This window comes from Aplidium turbinatum, chromosome 3, assembly GCF_918807975.1.
Source record: "Aplidium turbinatum chromosome 3, kaAplTurb1.1, whole genome shotgun sequence".
Classification (NCBI taxonomy): domain Eukaryota; kingdom Metazoa; phylum Chordata; class Ascidiacea; order Aplousobranchia; family Polyclinidae; genus Aplidium; species Aplidium turbinatum.
Genome location: NC_137474.1, coordinates 576,785 through 588,794, shown reverse-complemented (window position 1 = coordinate 588,794; position 12,010 = coordinate 576,785). Strand labels below are relative to the sequence as shown.

Sequence of the window (12,010 nt, the reverse complement as noted above, 5' to 3'; positions counted from 1 at the left end):
CGCTTAATTCCACTTCATTCAACGTAACCGGTGGCATTCGGTACATCTGCTGTCAGCAGTGGATTTAATGGGTAGACCCATCTTATGTGTCGCACAAAAGCTAAGAAAAGAAGGCAATGCTTCAAATTAAGCACATGGCTCACTCAGCTAGTTAATGTTTGAATTATTGTTTCTGCGGTCGTGAAATAAAATTATTTCAAAATTAATTTCAAATTTAAACCAAACCTTACAACTCTAACGTCTACAGAATTTTAATAAGTTTGATCGAACAGGCCACAAACTCTACGTCTTGGACCAAAACTATTATTAGGCCTAAAAATAAGCTACACTTAAAAGCGAACAAAGTAAGTGAAAATTTTTGTGGGGTAAGCCCCCTTCCGACCCCCACTACGCTATCAGCTTCAACTTTTCCATTCTCCACTTTCTTGTAAAATTTTTACACCATCGAAACTTGGGTGTCCTTCAATTTTTTTTTTCTTCCTACTGATGAACAGTAAATCTGCCCCATATTCAAACAAAACTTGTTTTGCACAATCACCTTGGATGAGGTATAAAGCACCTCATGTCACAGTGTGAGTTGTGCTACAATAATTCAAAATAATTTGTCAGACATTGACTGAAAAAATTACCTGTTTTAATTGATCTCTTAAAAAATCAGACTAAAGGTAAATCACACAGCATCAATGCTTGCCTGAAAAGTAACCAGTTAAAACTTACTGCCATTTTGCTTTAAACTTGAGCCTATGAATTTCTGCTGCTGACTTTTCAACGCAAAACATTTTCTAGTTTTTTAGTTTTTTATAATAAGGAATTGAGCAATAAAAAGTAGATGGTTTTCTTTCAATTTTATCATTATTACGTAATAGTAAGGTACAATGAAGCAAAAGTTGCTTTTCCTGAGGTTTAACTTTTGGGCTATTCATTAAATTCTATGTTAGTTCATTATGAAATTTCATTATGTTATTATGTTTGTTCTAGCTTTCACCGACAAAGCATTTCTGTTATCCTCCTGATTAGTAAATTTTTATTTGAATTTTCAACTGTTTGCCTTTACTTAATCAAGCTAGGTCAAATTATAGTATTCGAAAGTTGCGTTTTTGCTAAAAAATGAAAAAAAGGGAAAGAAAAAAAGAAAAGAACATGGAAGACATGAACATTTTATCTAATTAATACCGTATGTAAATTTTCGTTCGTTTTGGTACAGTTATGCTGACAGTGACATCTATTAATTTTGTAGGCTAATTTTTGTTTCAAGTAATTTTGTTTCGATCCAGTTGTGCTGAAGAGTTCTAATGAACGAAAACCGGTTCCACGACATAAATTAAATTTTAAATTTTATTGAAATACTATTGTGAGTGTTTGCCTGGACAAATGAATTAAGGTTCAGACTTTAGGGAAAAAAAGCTATTGATTTGTTTTCTTAGTGATATGCTTTCTGTATTAGGTAGATCGCCCATTTGAGGAAGTGTCATAGTACCAGATCACCTTTTCCAGTTAGTTCTTCCCACTTTTGTTCATTATGAAAGTAAGCTTTACACGCTTTATCACTTCTTAAAAACTTCCAGGAAAGCTAAGGTGCTACAATAAAATCTAAAAGTAATTTCAATTAAATGAAACCAGGTCAGAAAGAAAGCTAGCTTTTATTTCATAAAATTAAGATTTGTCATGATTATGAGATCATAGTTGGTGCAAGTTACGTCACACTGACGTGTATGCATCTGCAGCGTCGCAAGAAATATGCAAAAAAGGAAACTGACCGTTTCCACAAAACAATGTTTTGCAAAGACTAGAAAATTAACCTGCCATAACTTGCAGCTGTCTGAAGAGACAATGAAATAAATTTTTGTTGTAACTTGGCCGATAAATTACTTCAATGAAATGAAATAATTTATGAACCAAGTTCAGTTTTGTGAATGAGAACTTATCGAATAAAAAAAAGTATCAGAAGTGAAAGTTTTCTCAAAATTTAATACAAGTTACAGCGCCTCCTTGTGGCCGGATAATATCTGCTTGTCGAGTTCAACTCTCTCCGCTGTGAGGCGCACGTGCTCAATCGCGTCACGTAACAACCGAAGGTCATCGGTCAAATTGAACTCCGCCTTCTTCTCCTGTAATCTGCTCTGGCTGACGACCTTTGACCTCTGCTCTGAACTTTTAAGCGAAAAACAAACTTTTTGCTTTTCTGAGTTTAATCGCGTCGTCTTCTCGACCATGGCTTCGAGAATGCGCGTCTTGTCAGCCAAGCTTGCTGTCTTCTTCATGTCGATGAACAACTCCTGAAGAATATTGACGCGATTGAACAAATGAACTCTCTGCCTCGCGGGCGCCTATTCTTCGCTACCCAGTCTGACTCAAATCTACACACCAAACTTCATCCACGTATTATTTTGTATTGAGCTATCGCTGTACTTGATTTAATGACTGGCACAAGAATAGCATAGGGCCTATGTCATAGGCCACCATACTTTAGGTTTGCTCTTAATTGCTTTCACGAAAATTTCCATTTTTTTAAAAACTGAGAATCAAAAATCGTTTCTGTATGAGCCCACTAATAAACTTTATCTCCCCCTAATGGGCCCTCTCTAATGGGCCCACTAGTAAACTTTATCTCCCCCTAATGGGCCCTCTCTAATGGGCCCTCTAATAAACTTTATCTCCCTCTCTCTAATCGAATGTTAACATTGCTGCGGAAACAAGCTTTATTAAGCAAACTCTGACCACTGAATTACAAGTGGACCCCCTTAACAGTGGTGGTGCACACAGGGGTTGACAATCCAAGTATGAGGGGCTGCCAAACCGTGCTCTATTCTCCAAACCTGCTGCGACTTGAAGAAGGAGCATCCAGCGATGTGCTTCGAGTTTGGCTGCTTCTTGTACAGTATGGGATTGTCGACGTCATAGCAGGAAAGAAGGAACACGCATTCCTTGTGCGCATCTACTTGGATCGTGCTCCATGGAACCTGCGTGAGGAAGACGAGAGTGTGACGTGAGAAATGTTGAGAGTTGATGTTGTTTGAAAACATCGAGAGGCTCTCCCAACTGTTGATAATGGAAGAATCGTCACAATGCTCTAATTCGAATATTTAGTTTACTTGAAACCAAATAAGTTAGGCGTAATAATAGTCTACCACTTGTAGAAGAAATCAATCAATCAATGATTTATTTGGCAGAAGCAGTACATGTTCAAAATACGTAAGTTGTATACACACAATGCAAAAATTACAAAGATTTCATACTGACAGGGAGACAACGAAACGACCATTCAGTCACCTGGTCAGAAAACTAAAATACAGCCTACTTTGCGTCATCAGAAAGCTGAATGGCAGCAACACATTTAGATCTGTTCAAGTTTTTCTTGTAAAATAATTCACATCATATACTCACAGTGACATCAAGCTTAACAAATTCCACACTTCCGCGTGCATTTCCGGGTAATCTTCCACTATTCCCACATCCAGTTCCCAGCATGACGCATTGGTCACCTGACTCCACCACAGCCAATGAGTGGTTCAGACTGAAACACGGGATGTAACAATTCAAGTTACATAATTCAACGTCAGATTATCGTTAATATCCTGCATCACAAGGCACAGTTGGGACTCATGTTGCCAACCTCCTCGTGGTGAGTCCTGGTAATTCAAATTAATGAAGCGAATGGCAACAATCAGAGACCGCAACTCACAGGGCACCTGGGGTGGTAAAAGGATAAACCCTCGGCCCCGATGTCCAATGAGAGAAATTCATCCTCCTGTCGGAGTAACAATCTTGCAGCTAAACGTTGAAGGCCTTACCAAAGCCAAGTGCGACATGTTGGAACATCTCACACAAAAGCATAACGTGACTGCATTACTCCTGCAAGAAACCCACACCACCAAAGTATCGAAATCAAAGATCAGTGGATATACCCTGGCAGCATGCATCAATAGCAATATTTATGGAATAGCCACATATGTAAAGAACTCCGCTAAGTGGATACCGATTGCTTCATCCAACCCTGACTGTGAAGTTGAATGGACAGCCACTGAAATCGAAGGCACAGCTGTGATCAACGTGTATAAACCACCAAATACACGTCTGCAAGCTAATTCCATTCCCGCCTTTGCTCCACCATGCCTGTATGCCGGAGATATCAATTCCCACAGCACAACCTGGGGCTACCGCCACTCAAATGCAGACGGCATAGCGCTTGAATCATGGGCAGCTATCACTGGTGTCCAATTAATGTTCAACCCAAAACAACCAGACAGTTTTTTGTCAGGAAGATGGAAAACAACAACCCATCCAGATCTGGCCTTTGCCAACCTAAAAGGACCTTTACCAAACCGTACCATCCTTAGCCCCTTTCCTAAGTCCCAACATAGACCATCGCTCATCACCCCTGAAAACCCATTCAACAAGGCACAGTCCCTAAATAACAACGTAGAAGTTGAATTGAAAATAATTTTCGGATGGAGCTGTTGCTTTCCAGCAGCACTCTTGGTGCATTCCATACTTCCAAGGAAGACTTTCGTCTAGTTGGAGCGTTTGCTTGGTTTCCTTGAATCAATTGAAACGAAAAAAAAAATGAAAAGAATAAAACATTCATACAAATCAAGGTTTATAAATGTCACTGAATTTAATGTTGGTTGGTTTTGAATCCTTATCCTCGGACTGACAAAGACTTGACAGGTTATTCCTGGTAGTTTTGCATACTTGTAGAGGCTCTTGACGCAGGACCAGTTACCGAGATTGGCAGAGTGAAGTTACCAATTGTTGAAGTCTTGTTGCCAGGGAATTATTCCATTGCCGCTAAATGGAGAGCAGTCCTAAGAATGCGTTGCTCAAGCGCACACCCCGAGAGTCGAACCAGCACCGGTTGATCTTAAAGCTTCTTCGTTCACGAAGTGACGCGCTAACCAACTGAGCTATCAGGGCGGACAATGTTGAAGAATTTTAAGTTCGTGATTGTCTTGTTGCCAAAGCAATGAAATTCAATCGACCAAAGCGAACTCACCTGCAATAGAGGATTCTGATTGCTTTGTTGAAGAGGATCTGTACAGGAAGGTTCCGGTCCATTCGGTCTCCCGTTCCGAGCTGCCCGTACCGGTTGTTTCCGACCATGAATGCCCGGTTGTACTCGTCAATGAACCCAAGATGGCGGTCGCCGATGGAGCAATTCACCACCTAGTGGAAGTATACAGCAACATAAACGCTACAAATTCAACACTAGGTTGCGCTAACAGTTGGATCAGAAGTCAGAATTTGGAACTTTATTTGCATAGCAGCAAGCGTGTCTCAGAGGGTGAGGACGAGGGAAATATATTTTGATGACGTACGTTCGATTCCCACCCAAGTCATACAAAAAACTTATTTATATAGTAATTCTAAGTTACCTTGGCAACATGGGGAATGGGGTGGGGCACTGCCAATTTTACGGCAACATCCCGACCAAATATGTCGGAGAACTCTGACTTCCGCTGGAGGACGACATGGAGCTTTCCAGACTCTGTGAAGAAATAATTAGATGAAGATGAAGATAAGTTCTCGGAAAGAGTTTCCATGACTTTAAATACTTTCTTTTGTTTCTGGAGGACTCAGATTAAATTCAATGTTTACAAAGAAGGAAGTGACGCAGGAAATGACGTAATCAATCCCACATTTTTCTTTGCCATTCATTTATTGACGAAAAGACTTGCTCAAGAGAAAACCAATTTACGCCAATACACAAGTTATTTAATTGTCAACGCCGTCGTATCTATCTGAGGAAGTCGTTCTTAATCTCTTTCCTTGTTGGCTCCGCTTTGAAATCACTAACTAATTCTCACACTCCTTTTCATAATGCTGGAAAGTAACTTACAATCTAACTAACGCATGTTGGTTGAAAGTTTAGCAATTAAGTCAAAACTTCTAAGGCCTTTTTATGGCTAACCCTAATGATTCAGTGGCCATGCACCCCTTTTGGAACAAGTCTTGCACCCCTCAGTGATGGTGGAACTCCTGGCTAGGAATCCGTGAACTAAGGAAAGCTACCTGTAAGAAAAGCGACCACACTGACACTTGTTTCGATCTTCGAGACTTTCTCCCCAAGGTTTTTGCTGACTGACTTGAGAGTAACCTGCATCCCCTCCGATCCAAGGTTGAGGAGAGACGACTCGTACAAGTGAAGCGAGTAAACCTGATTGCAAAGAAGAAATGTTGCAAAGCAATAGGTTGGTTGGTTGGTTCATGTAGCTCATGTAGGACCAAAGGGTCGGAACGCCTGGTTAAACTAGTCAAAAGAGCTCAAAATGTAGATACTAAACTTATGTTCAGCAAACGTTTGAAAAACCATACTGTCTTCATCTTCAGTGCTATATAATTATGTAGGCTACGTTTGTTGTTACTTAACTGGCATGCGCAAGTATTTGACTAAATTCTATCAAATATTGAAAATATAAGTTATTTATTTTCCAATCTGTCGACGTGAGGAAAGAGTATGAGATATTTTTAGGACGAAAATGACTTTTTGTAGCTTAATCAGGGAAGTATTGCAAACTTGCAGGGACAGTGTGTGAACCACTGACGTGACTTTGGTCACCGCCTGTTCTTGAGCTCAATCGTTCGAATGTAATAAGCCTCTGATGATAGCGATTATCTCACTAAGCGCGGTCATGATCCAACGTGCGACGAGCGATGTAATAAAGTGTGGTGAGTATATTCACCATGCATGTCGGGATTACTTGATCAAGTATGATATGTTAAAGAAGAAAGTATTTCATCACATCTGCCCAACGTAAGATTACATAAAAATATCGGTATTGCTCATGAGTTATTAGCTTATTGCTGAAAGTTCACGTTTTTTGAAAGGATCACACTCCATCAAGATCTCTTCACCTTCCCAGCGTCCGTAAGAATGTAAAGTGTCTTCTGATGAGGTGACAGTGACGTCAGTTTCATCGAGACGAATCTCATTTCGGGGTCAAAGGTCATATTGAAGACTCTTCTGCAGGTTCGTTCGTCAAAGACATCGATCTTGTCTCCAGCGATCGAATTGCCCTCCCCGTCCCAGCTAGAACACAAGTTTTGTTAAAACAATTTGAAAAATCTTGAAAATTTATGTTTTAAAATAAAACTTTAAAGAAAAAAACTTTAGTTCACAATTTTCAATCGCTTTGTTTGCATTGAACTGTTTATATTATTTGTTGTGAAACAATTTGTAAAGGCTTCAGATAGTAATAACTATATTTGATTTAATTTGCTCTGCTTTGCTTTTTTGCTTAGCATTGAGCACTTTTTTGTAGTATTGATAGTTTTCATTGTTTTTTTATTATTATATTATATATATTATCTGTTATAATCAGTTTCCTTGGTCAGATTCTGAATAAAAGTCTTTCATGAAACATTTGCTGCAAAAGCTCCGAAGAAATTTGCAAATTGCACGCTGTTTGTTTTTTGGCTAACTGCAGACATAGCCTAGCTAGTGCTACATATTCTACTATTCAAGCACGTGTTAAACCTTTCAAGGTTTTGTCACCTTTTACCGTTCATTAACGTGCTGGTAGGCCTATATAGCCTAAACTATTGTAGTTACTAGTTAGTAGTGTCTTTTTCGTCCCGGACGCGTTAATGACAAAAAATAAAATGAATGAAGAAAAAGAATTTGAAGCGAATGTTGAAAAAGTAAACAAATCAAAAGCGAACAATAACAACTTTCTTTCAAAGTTTTGACCAAAGCAACACGACAGGCTGCTAGGAAGACAAACAAACTAGTAATTCCCGAATATCTTCACTCACCCGTTGTTGGCTGAGCTTGTGCTTCTCGTCAGTGGCTGGAAGCGTCGGCTACGCATCGCTTCACTTTGCGTCAGTACGTAGACGTAACGACGGTGGTTGTTGTCGTAACGAGGATCAGTGGTCACCTAAGTAAAGCAGATATCATGAAAACAAGTTGCCTTTGTTTGGCGTCCCGTGACATCCCGAGTAAAAATATTTTCATCAAGTGTCCACCTGTGGGACAGAGCACTTTTCTACCAAGTTAGACAAAGTCGTTGTGTCCTTGCCTATCCTCCAGAAGAAGTCGGTCGTGCCTGATTGAAAAAAACGTTCAAATAAACCATCTACTTATTTACAATACCGGTGGTTTAATGTTTTTGAATGAACGCTGCATTGCCTAGCAACCAACTCACATCTATGACGTGCTTCGCGAAGTCGTGATGCCAATCCACTCTCTTGTAGACGAAATCATTCGTCACCGATTCTCGTTCCCACCTGGATAGCACAGGTGACATTTTGAGAACAAATTAGTTTTTAGGTTATCTGTTAGTTCAACTCTTTCACTCAACGTTCGGTTTCTTGAAGCAGATAATTTAGTCAAACACATGAAAGTATAAGGGAAATATTCTTTCTCGGTTTTAAATGATTTTCGATGTTACATTCTGCACACTGGTTAAAAATATATCACTACAAGATTCGGTAATTCACTCTATGCTGTGAAGATACGCGCGCCTATTGCTGTGGTTAGCGAAACTTCAGTGAAGCGCTAACAATTCTAGTTTTTTGTTTGTTTTGAACGCATGGAGGAATCATTGCGTCATTATGTTTTTAGCGGATTGAATCAGGAAAACGCTTTCCTGACGCTCTGCCTCAACGAGGCGGATATTTTATTTTCAATCCAACACGCTCGTGTTCCTCACCTGTACACGTGGAGATAGCTCGCGTGGTCTAAAGTGAACACGTGATCTCTACTACAAGACAACTTTTTCAACCCGTAAGCGGATGTGACGTCAGCGATCGCACTCTGGATGCGCCTTTTTGCGTTGCCACTACCCAAGTATTGATACCTGATGCTCTTTGTGTCTGAAGGAACAAAAAGTTGTTTGTCAGTCATACTTTTCAGATAGGGGACAAGGACAGGTTTATTTTCTGGATGAATTTGAATGATTGGGGTCTATTCTATTTAGTGTGATGCTTATCAAACCAATAAGAACAAATCAAACCATTGACTTACAATTCAAGCTGTACTGCCTCTTCCAGCTGTGTCCGTACAGCGGCGCGTTCGAAGTCGTTAGGTCGCTTTGTTTCTTATTGTTCCAGAACGGAAAATGATCTCTGCAGAGACATCTCCATATATGGGCTTGCGATATGACTTCATTGAGCCGATGACATGTGGCGGCCAATCGCCCTATGTCCCTCCCGTGCAAGTACAAGGTGATGTACCCCAACTGTGGAAGAAGATAGAGGATTACGATCTTGTTGAAATATTTAGATTTCAAGCTTTTGAACTTAAAAAACTGCATGAAATTTTATTTCAACAATATCTTTTCAGACAGGTAGATCGTGTTGTCCATCATAATCGGTTCAAGAAGCCCAATTGCTGCATGGAGCGCTACGCTGCGAACAACATCAGATTGTGAGCTGGTTGGCCCTGCAAGACTTTCAATTTTAACCAAGAGAAATTTTACGTTTCTAATTTTTTATTAAAATTTTGTATGTAGCTTCCAGTAAGATGTTTAATTTTTCATTGATCATTGCATTTCTTACCAATTCATTTGGAAGATCAAGTATTGTGACGTTGCTGTGAGCGTTGTGATTGGACGATCTTGCGTGACGTAAAGAGGAATCTTTCCCTCCAAATTTTGGATATTTATTTCCTAGTGTGACGTCATCTTTGGCTTGCTGCGTTTGGTTAAAAGAACCAGCCTAAAAATAAGCAGCAACAAGTAATTTTTTCAGACCTCAATGTGTCTTGTTTAAAATGTGGGTTATTTAAAACGAAAAAGAAACACGTTTACTTAGAGAAAATTTAGTTTCCATTACGTCAAAAACATGCACAATAGATATCGGGGGCGGGAATTCTCTTCATATGCACGGATCAAATGAAGTAATGATTATTTAGCTCTGTGATTACGCGCCCGGCTCAAGATCATTCGGCGCTGGTTTGACTCTCGGGGTGCATGTGCGCTTGAGCATTGAGCAACTCATTTCAGGACTGCTCTTCATTCAGTGGCACATAATGAATGGAATAATTCTCCGGCAACAAGACTTCAACAATCGGAAAACTTCACTCTGCCAATCTCGGTAACCGGCCCTGCGTCAAAAGCTTCTACAAGTATGCGAAACTACCAGGAATAACCAATCAAGGTTTTGTCAGTCCGAGGATAAAAATTCAAAAACTAAAAAACCAAACCAATGATAATGCGAAGGAGGGCCACAACGATGCTCATTCAATAACATAAGAATGGGCGAAACTTAACTTCAAGTATTTCAACTTCTATTTGTTACATAACAGGAGTAGCCTAAGGACACCTTGAATTTGCTTAACGAATTAGGTCTTTTTCAGACAGAATCTTAAAAACACACGTTGGTACATAAAAGGAATAGTCTATGTATACAGCATAAATTGCATTCGTCTAATCAGGAAAATACATCAGTTTTTAATTCATTCACGAGTAGAATACATGGAGCAGTTTTGACTGTTGTCACAGGCCGCCAAAAAACTGCACACAGGCCGAATCCCCGTATGTTGTCCACCCCTGGGTTGTAGCTCGTTGTTCAAATCAATAGGAAACGTTTGTTAGGGAAATGTCTACGGTCTACCTCGCCGTCAACGGGTCTCCATCTTCTCTTTCTTTCGGGACCGAACTTTTGCTTTGTCGTTCCAGGCTTCTAAACAACAATTCATAATTTTTACACAAACCGATTGTTGTAAGTTGACTAAAATTAAACCAATTAACAGCAAAAAACCTCAACGCTTCGAATTGATAAGCAAATACAATTTTGTAGATCTCTGCTATGTTTGTCATATTGTTTTTTCGTTGTGATGGTCAGAAATAAAAACAAACCGAACTGAAATATATCGAAAAGTATGGGTGATCATCAGGAATATTAACTTCTCCTGCAATAATTGCAACTTTCATCTGATGAAAGTGAAAGTAAATGCAAAAACATACAAATTGTTTTTATAGCTTCACTGAAGCCTCAACCTCAATGAACAAACGTCAGTGAAGCAATAAAACAACTCGAATGTTTCTGCTTTTACTTTCGCATTTATAAAATAAAGTGACAAGGAGAGGTTTGCGTTGCATCAATAAAGTCCATGCTTGCTATTTTCAGGTTCAATTAATCTTATATGTTGCCAATACAACGACAAGTTGTTGCCACGAATATATCATCATGACACCAATATTGACAATTAAAAATCTTGCAGAATAAAAATGAGTAAAAAAATTATCATCGTAGCCTACTTTGCTAAAAATACGTTATCGGAAATATGCAAACAATTTCCCGTTCTCATATTGCTTTACTTATTTATACCGAAACTAAAGATTTACTTAGGCATTTTATTTACATTATTGATTTCAATAATATGACGGTTACGAAAAATAAGTAACTTAATCATGGTATATTAATTTATAAATAATAAAATGATACATGCAAACTAAATACGTTTTTGCAAAAAATCGTTTTTTTCCAACAAAAATTTCTTTTGATGGATGTTGGGAAACATATTGAGTACGTGTCGTAAAGTAGATCTCAAATTACCATTTGACATGAATGTAAGTTGAACCTACCTCATTGTCCAAGCCCCATTCTTCCTCGTCCATGGTTCTCGAAGATTTTACTGAAAACAAGAAACTACTCATTGCTCTATTTCCTACCCATATCATTGCAACCTGTGACGACACAACAATGTACGTGTGACATCATAGTCGAATGTGTTACGTCTGGAGAAGGTGAGTTGCTATGAAAACGTAATTTTTTCGTTTTATTGAATAAAAGTTTAAAGAATCAGTTTCACTGAATGCAGATATCGTACATTTCGCTTCCTTCTGAAAAACCTATCCTGCAAGTTCCTATCGATAAAAGTAAAAATGTTGGCTGTTCTGGACTTATTTTTTGTTTTGGTTGCTGGAGTAGGTTAACCAGCGACGAATTTAATTTCTTTTCACTCGAGTTAATTGAATGTTTAGTTTGATTAATTCCGTTTCACATATCGATAACAAATTCACAATTACGTAGGTTTGAGTGACGTTGGTCTCGTAGATTAAACATA

The 12,010-nt window shown here is 38.9% G+C and overlaps 1 protein-coding gene across 1 annotated transcript; it reads right to left on the bottom strand.

Moving 5' to 3' along the window:
• Positions 1-1,621: 1,621 nt before the first annotated feature.
• On the bottom strand, positions 1,622-11,587 carry LOC145766921 (F-box only protein 24-like). The gene is made up of 14 exons (XM_082578629.1): positions 11,529-11,587; positions 10,555-10,623; positions 9,499-9,657; positions 8,966-9,179; positions 8,652-8,814; positions 8,145-8,226; positions 7,753-7,877; positions 6,853-7,027; positions 6,010-6,154; positions 5,373-5,485; positions 4,994-5,163; positions 3,385-3,514; positions 2,817-2,960; positions 1,622-2,276 (listed from the first exon to the last, which is right to left on the bottom strand). The coding sequence occupies exons 1-14, from the start codon at positions 11,559-11,561 to the stop codon at positions 1,977-1,979; spliced, it is 2,022 nt and encodes a 673-aa protein (XP_082434755.1). The 5' UTR covers positions 11,562-11,587; the 3' UTR covers positions 1,622-1,976.
• Positions 11,588-12,010: the final 423 nt, after the last annotated feature.

Coding starts and splice junctions, on each gene's coding strand:
- LOC145766921 (XM_082578629.1), bottom strand. CDS start 11,561: ATGGACGAGGAAGAATGGGGCTTGGACAATGAG. Junction 10,624..11,528: donor AATGGGGCTTGGACAATGAG/GTAGGTTCAACT, acceptor ATTGTTGTTTAG/AAGCCTGGAACGACAAAGCA. Junction 7,028..7,752: donor ACAAGCTCAGCCAACAACGG/GTGAGTGAAGAT, acceptor CTTGTGTTCTAG/CTGGGACGGGGAGGGCAATT.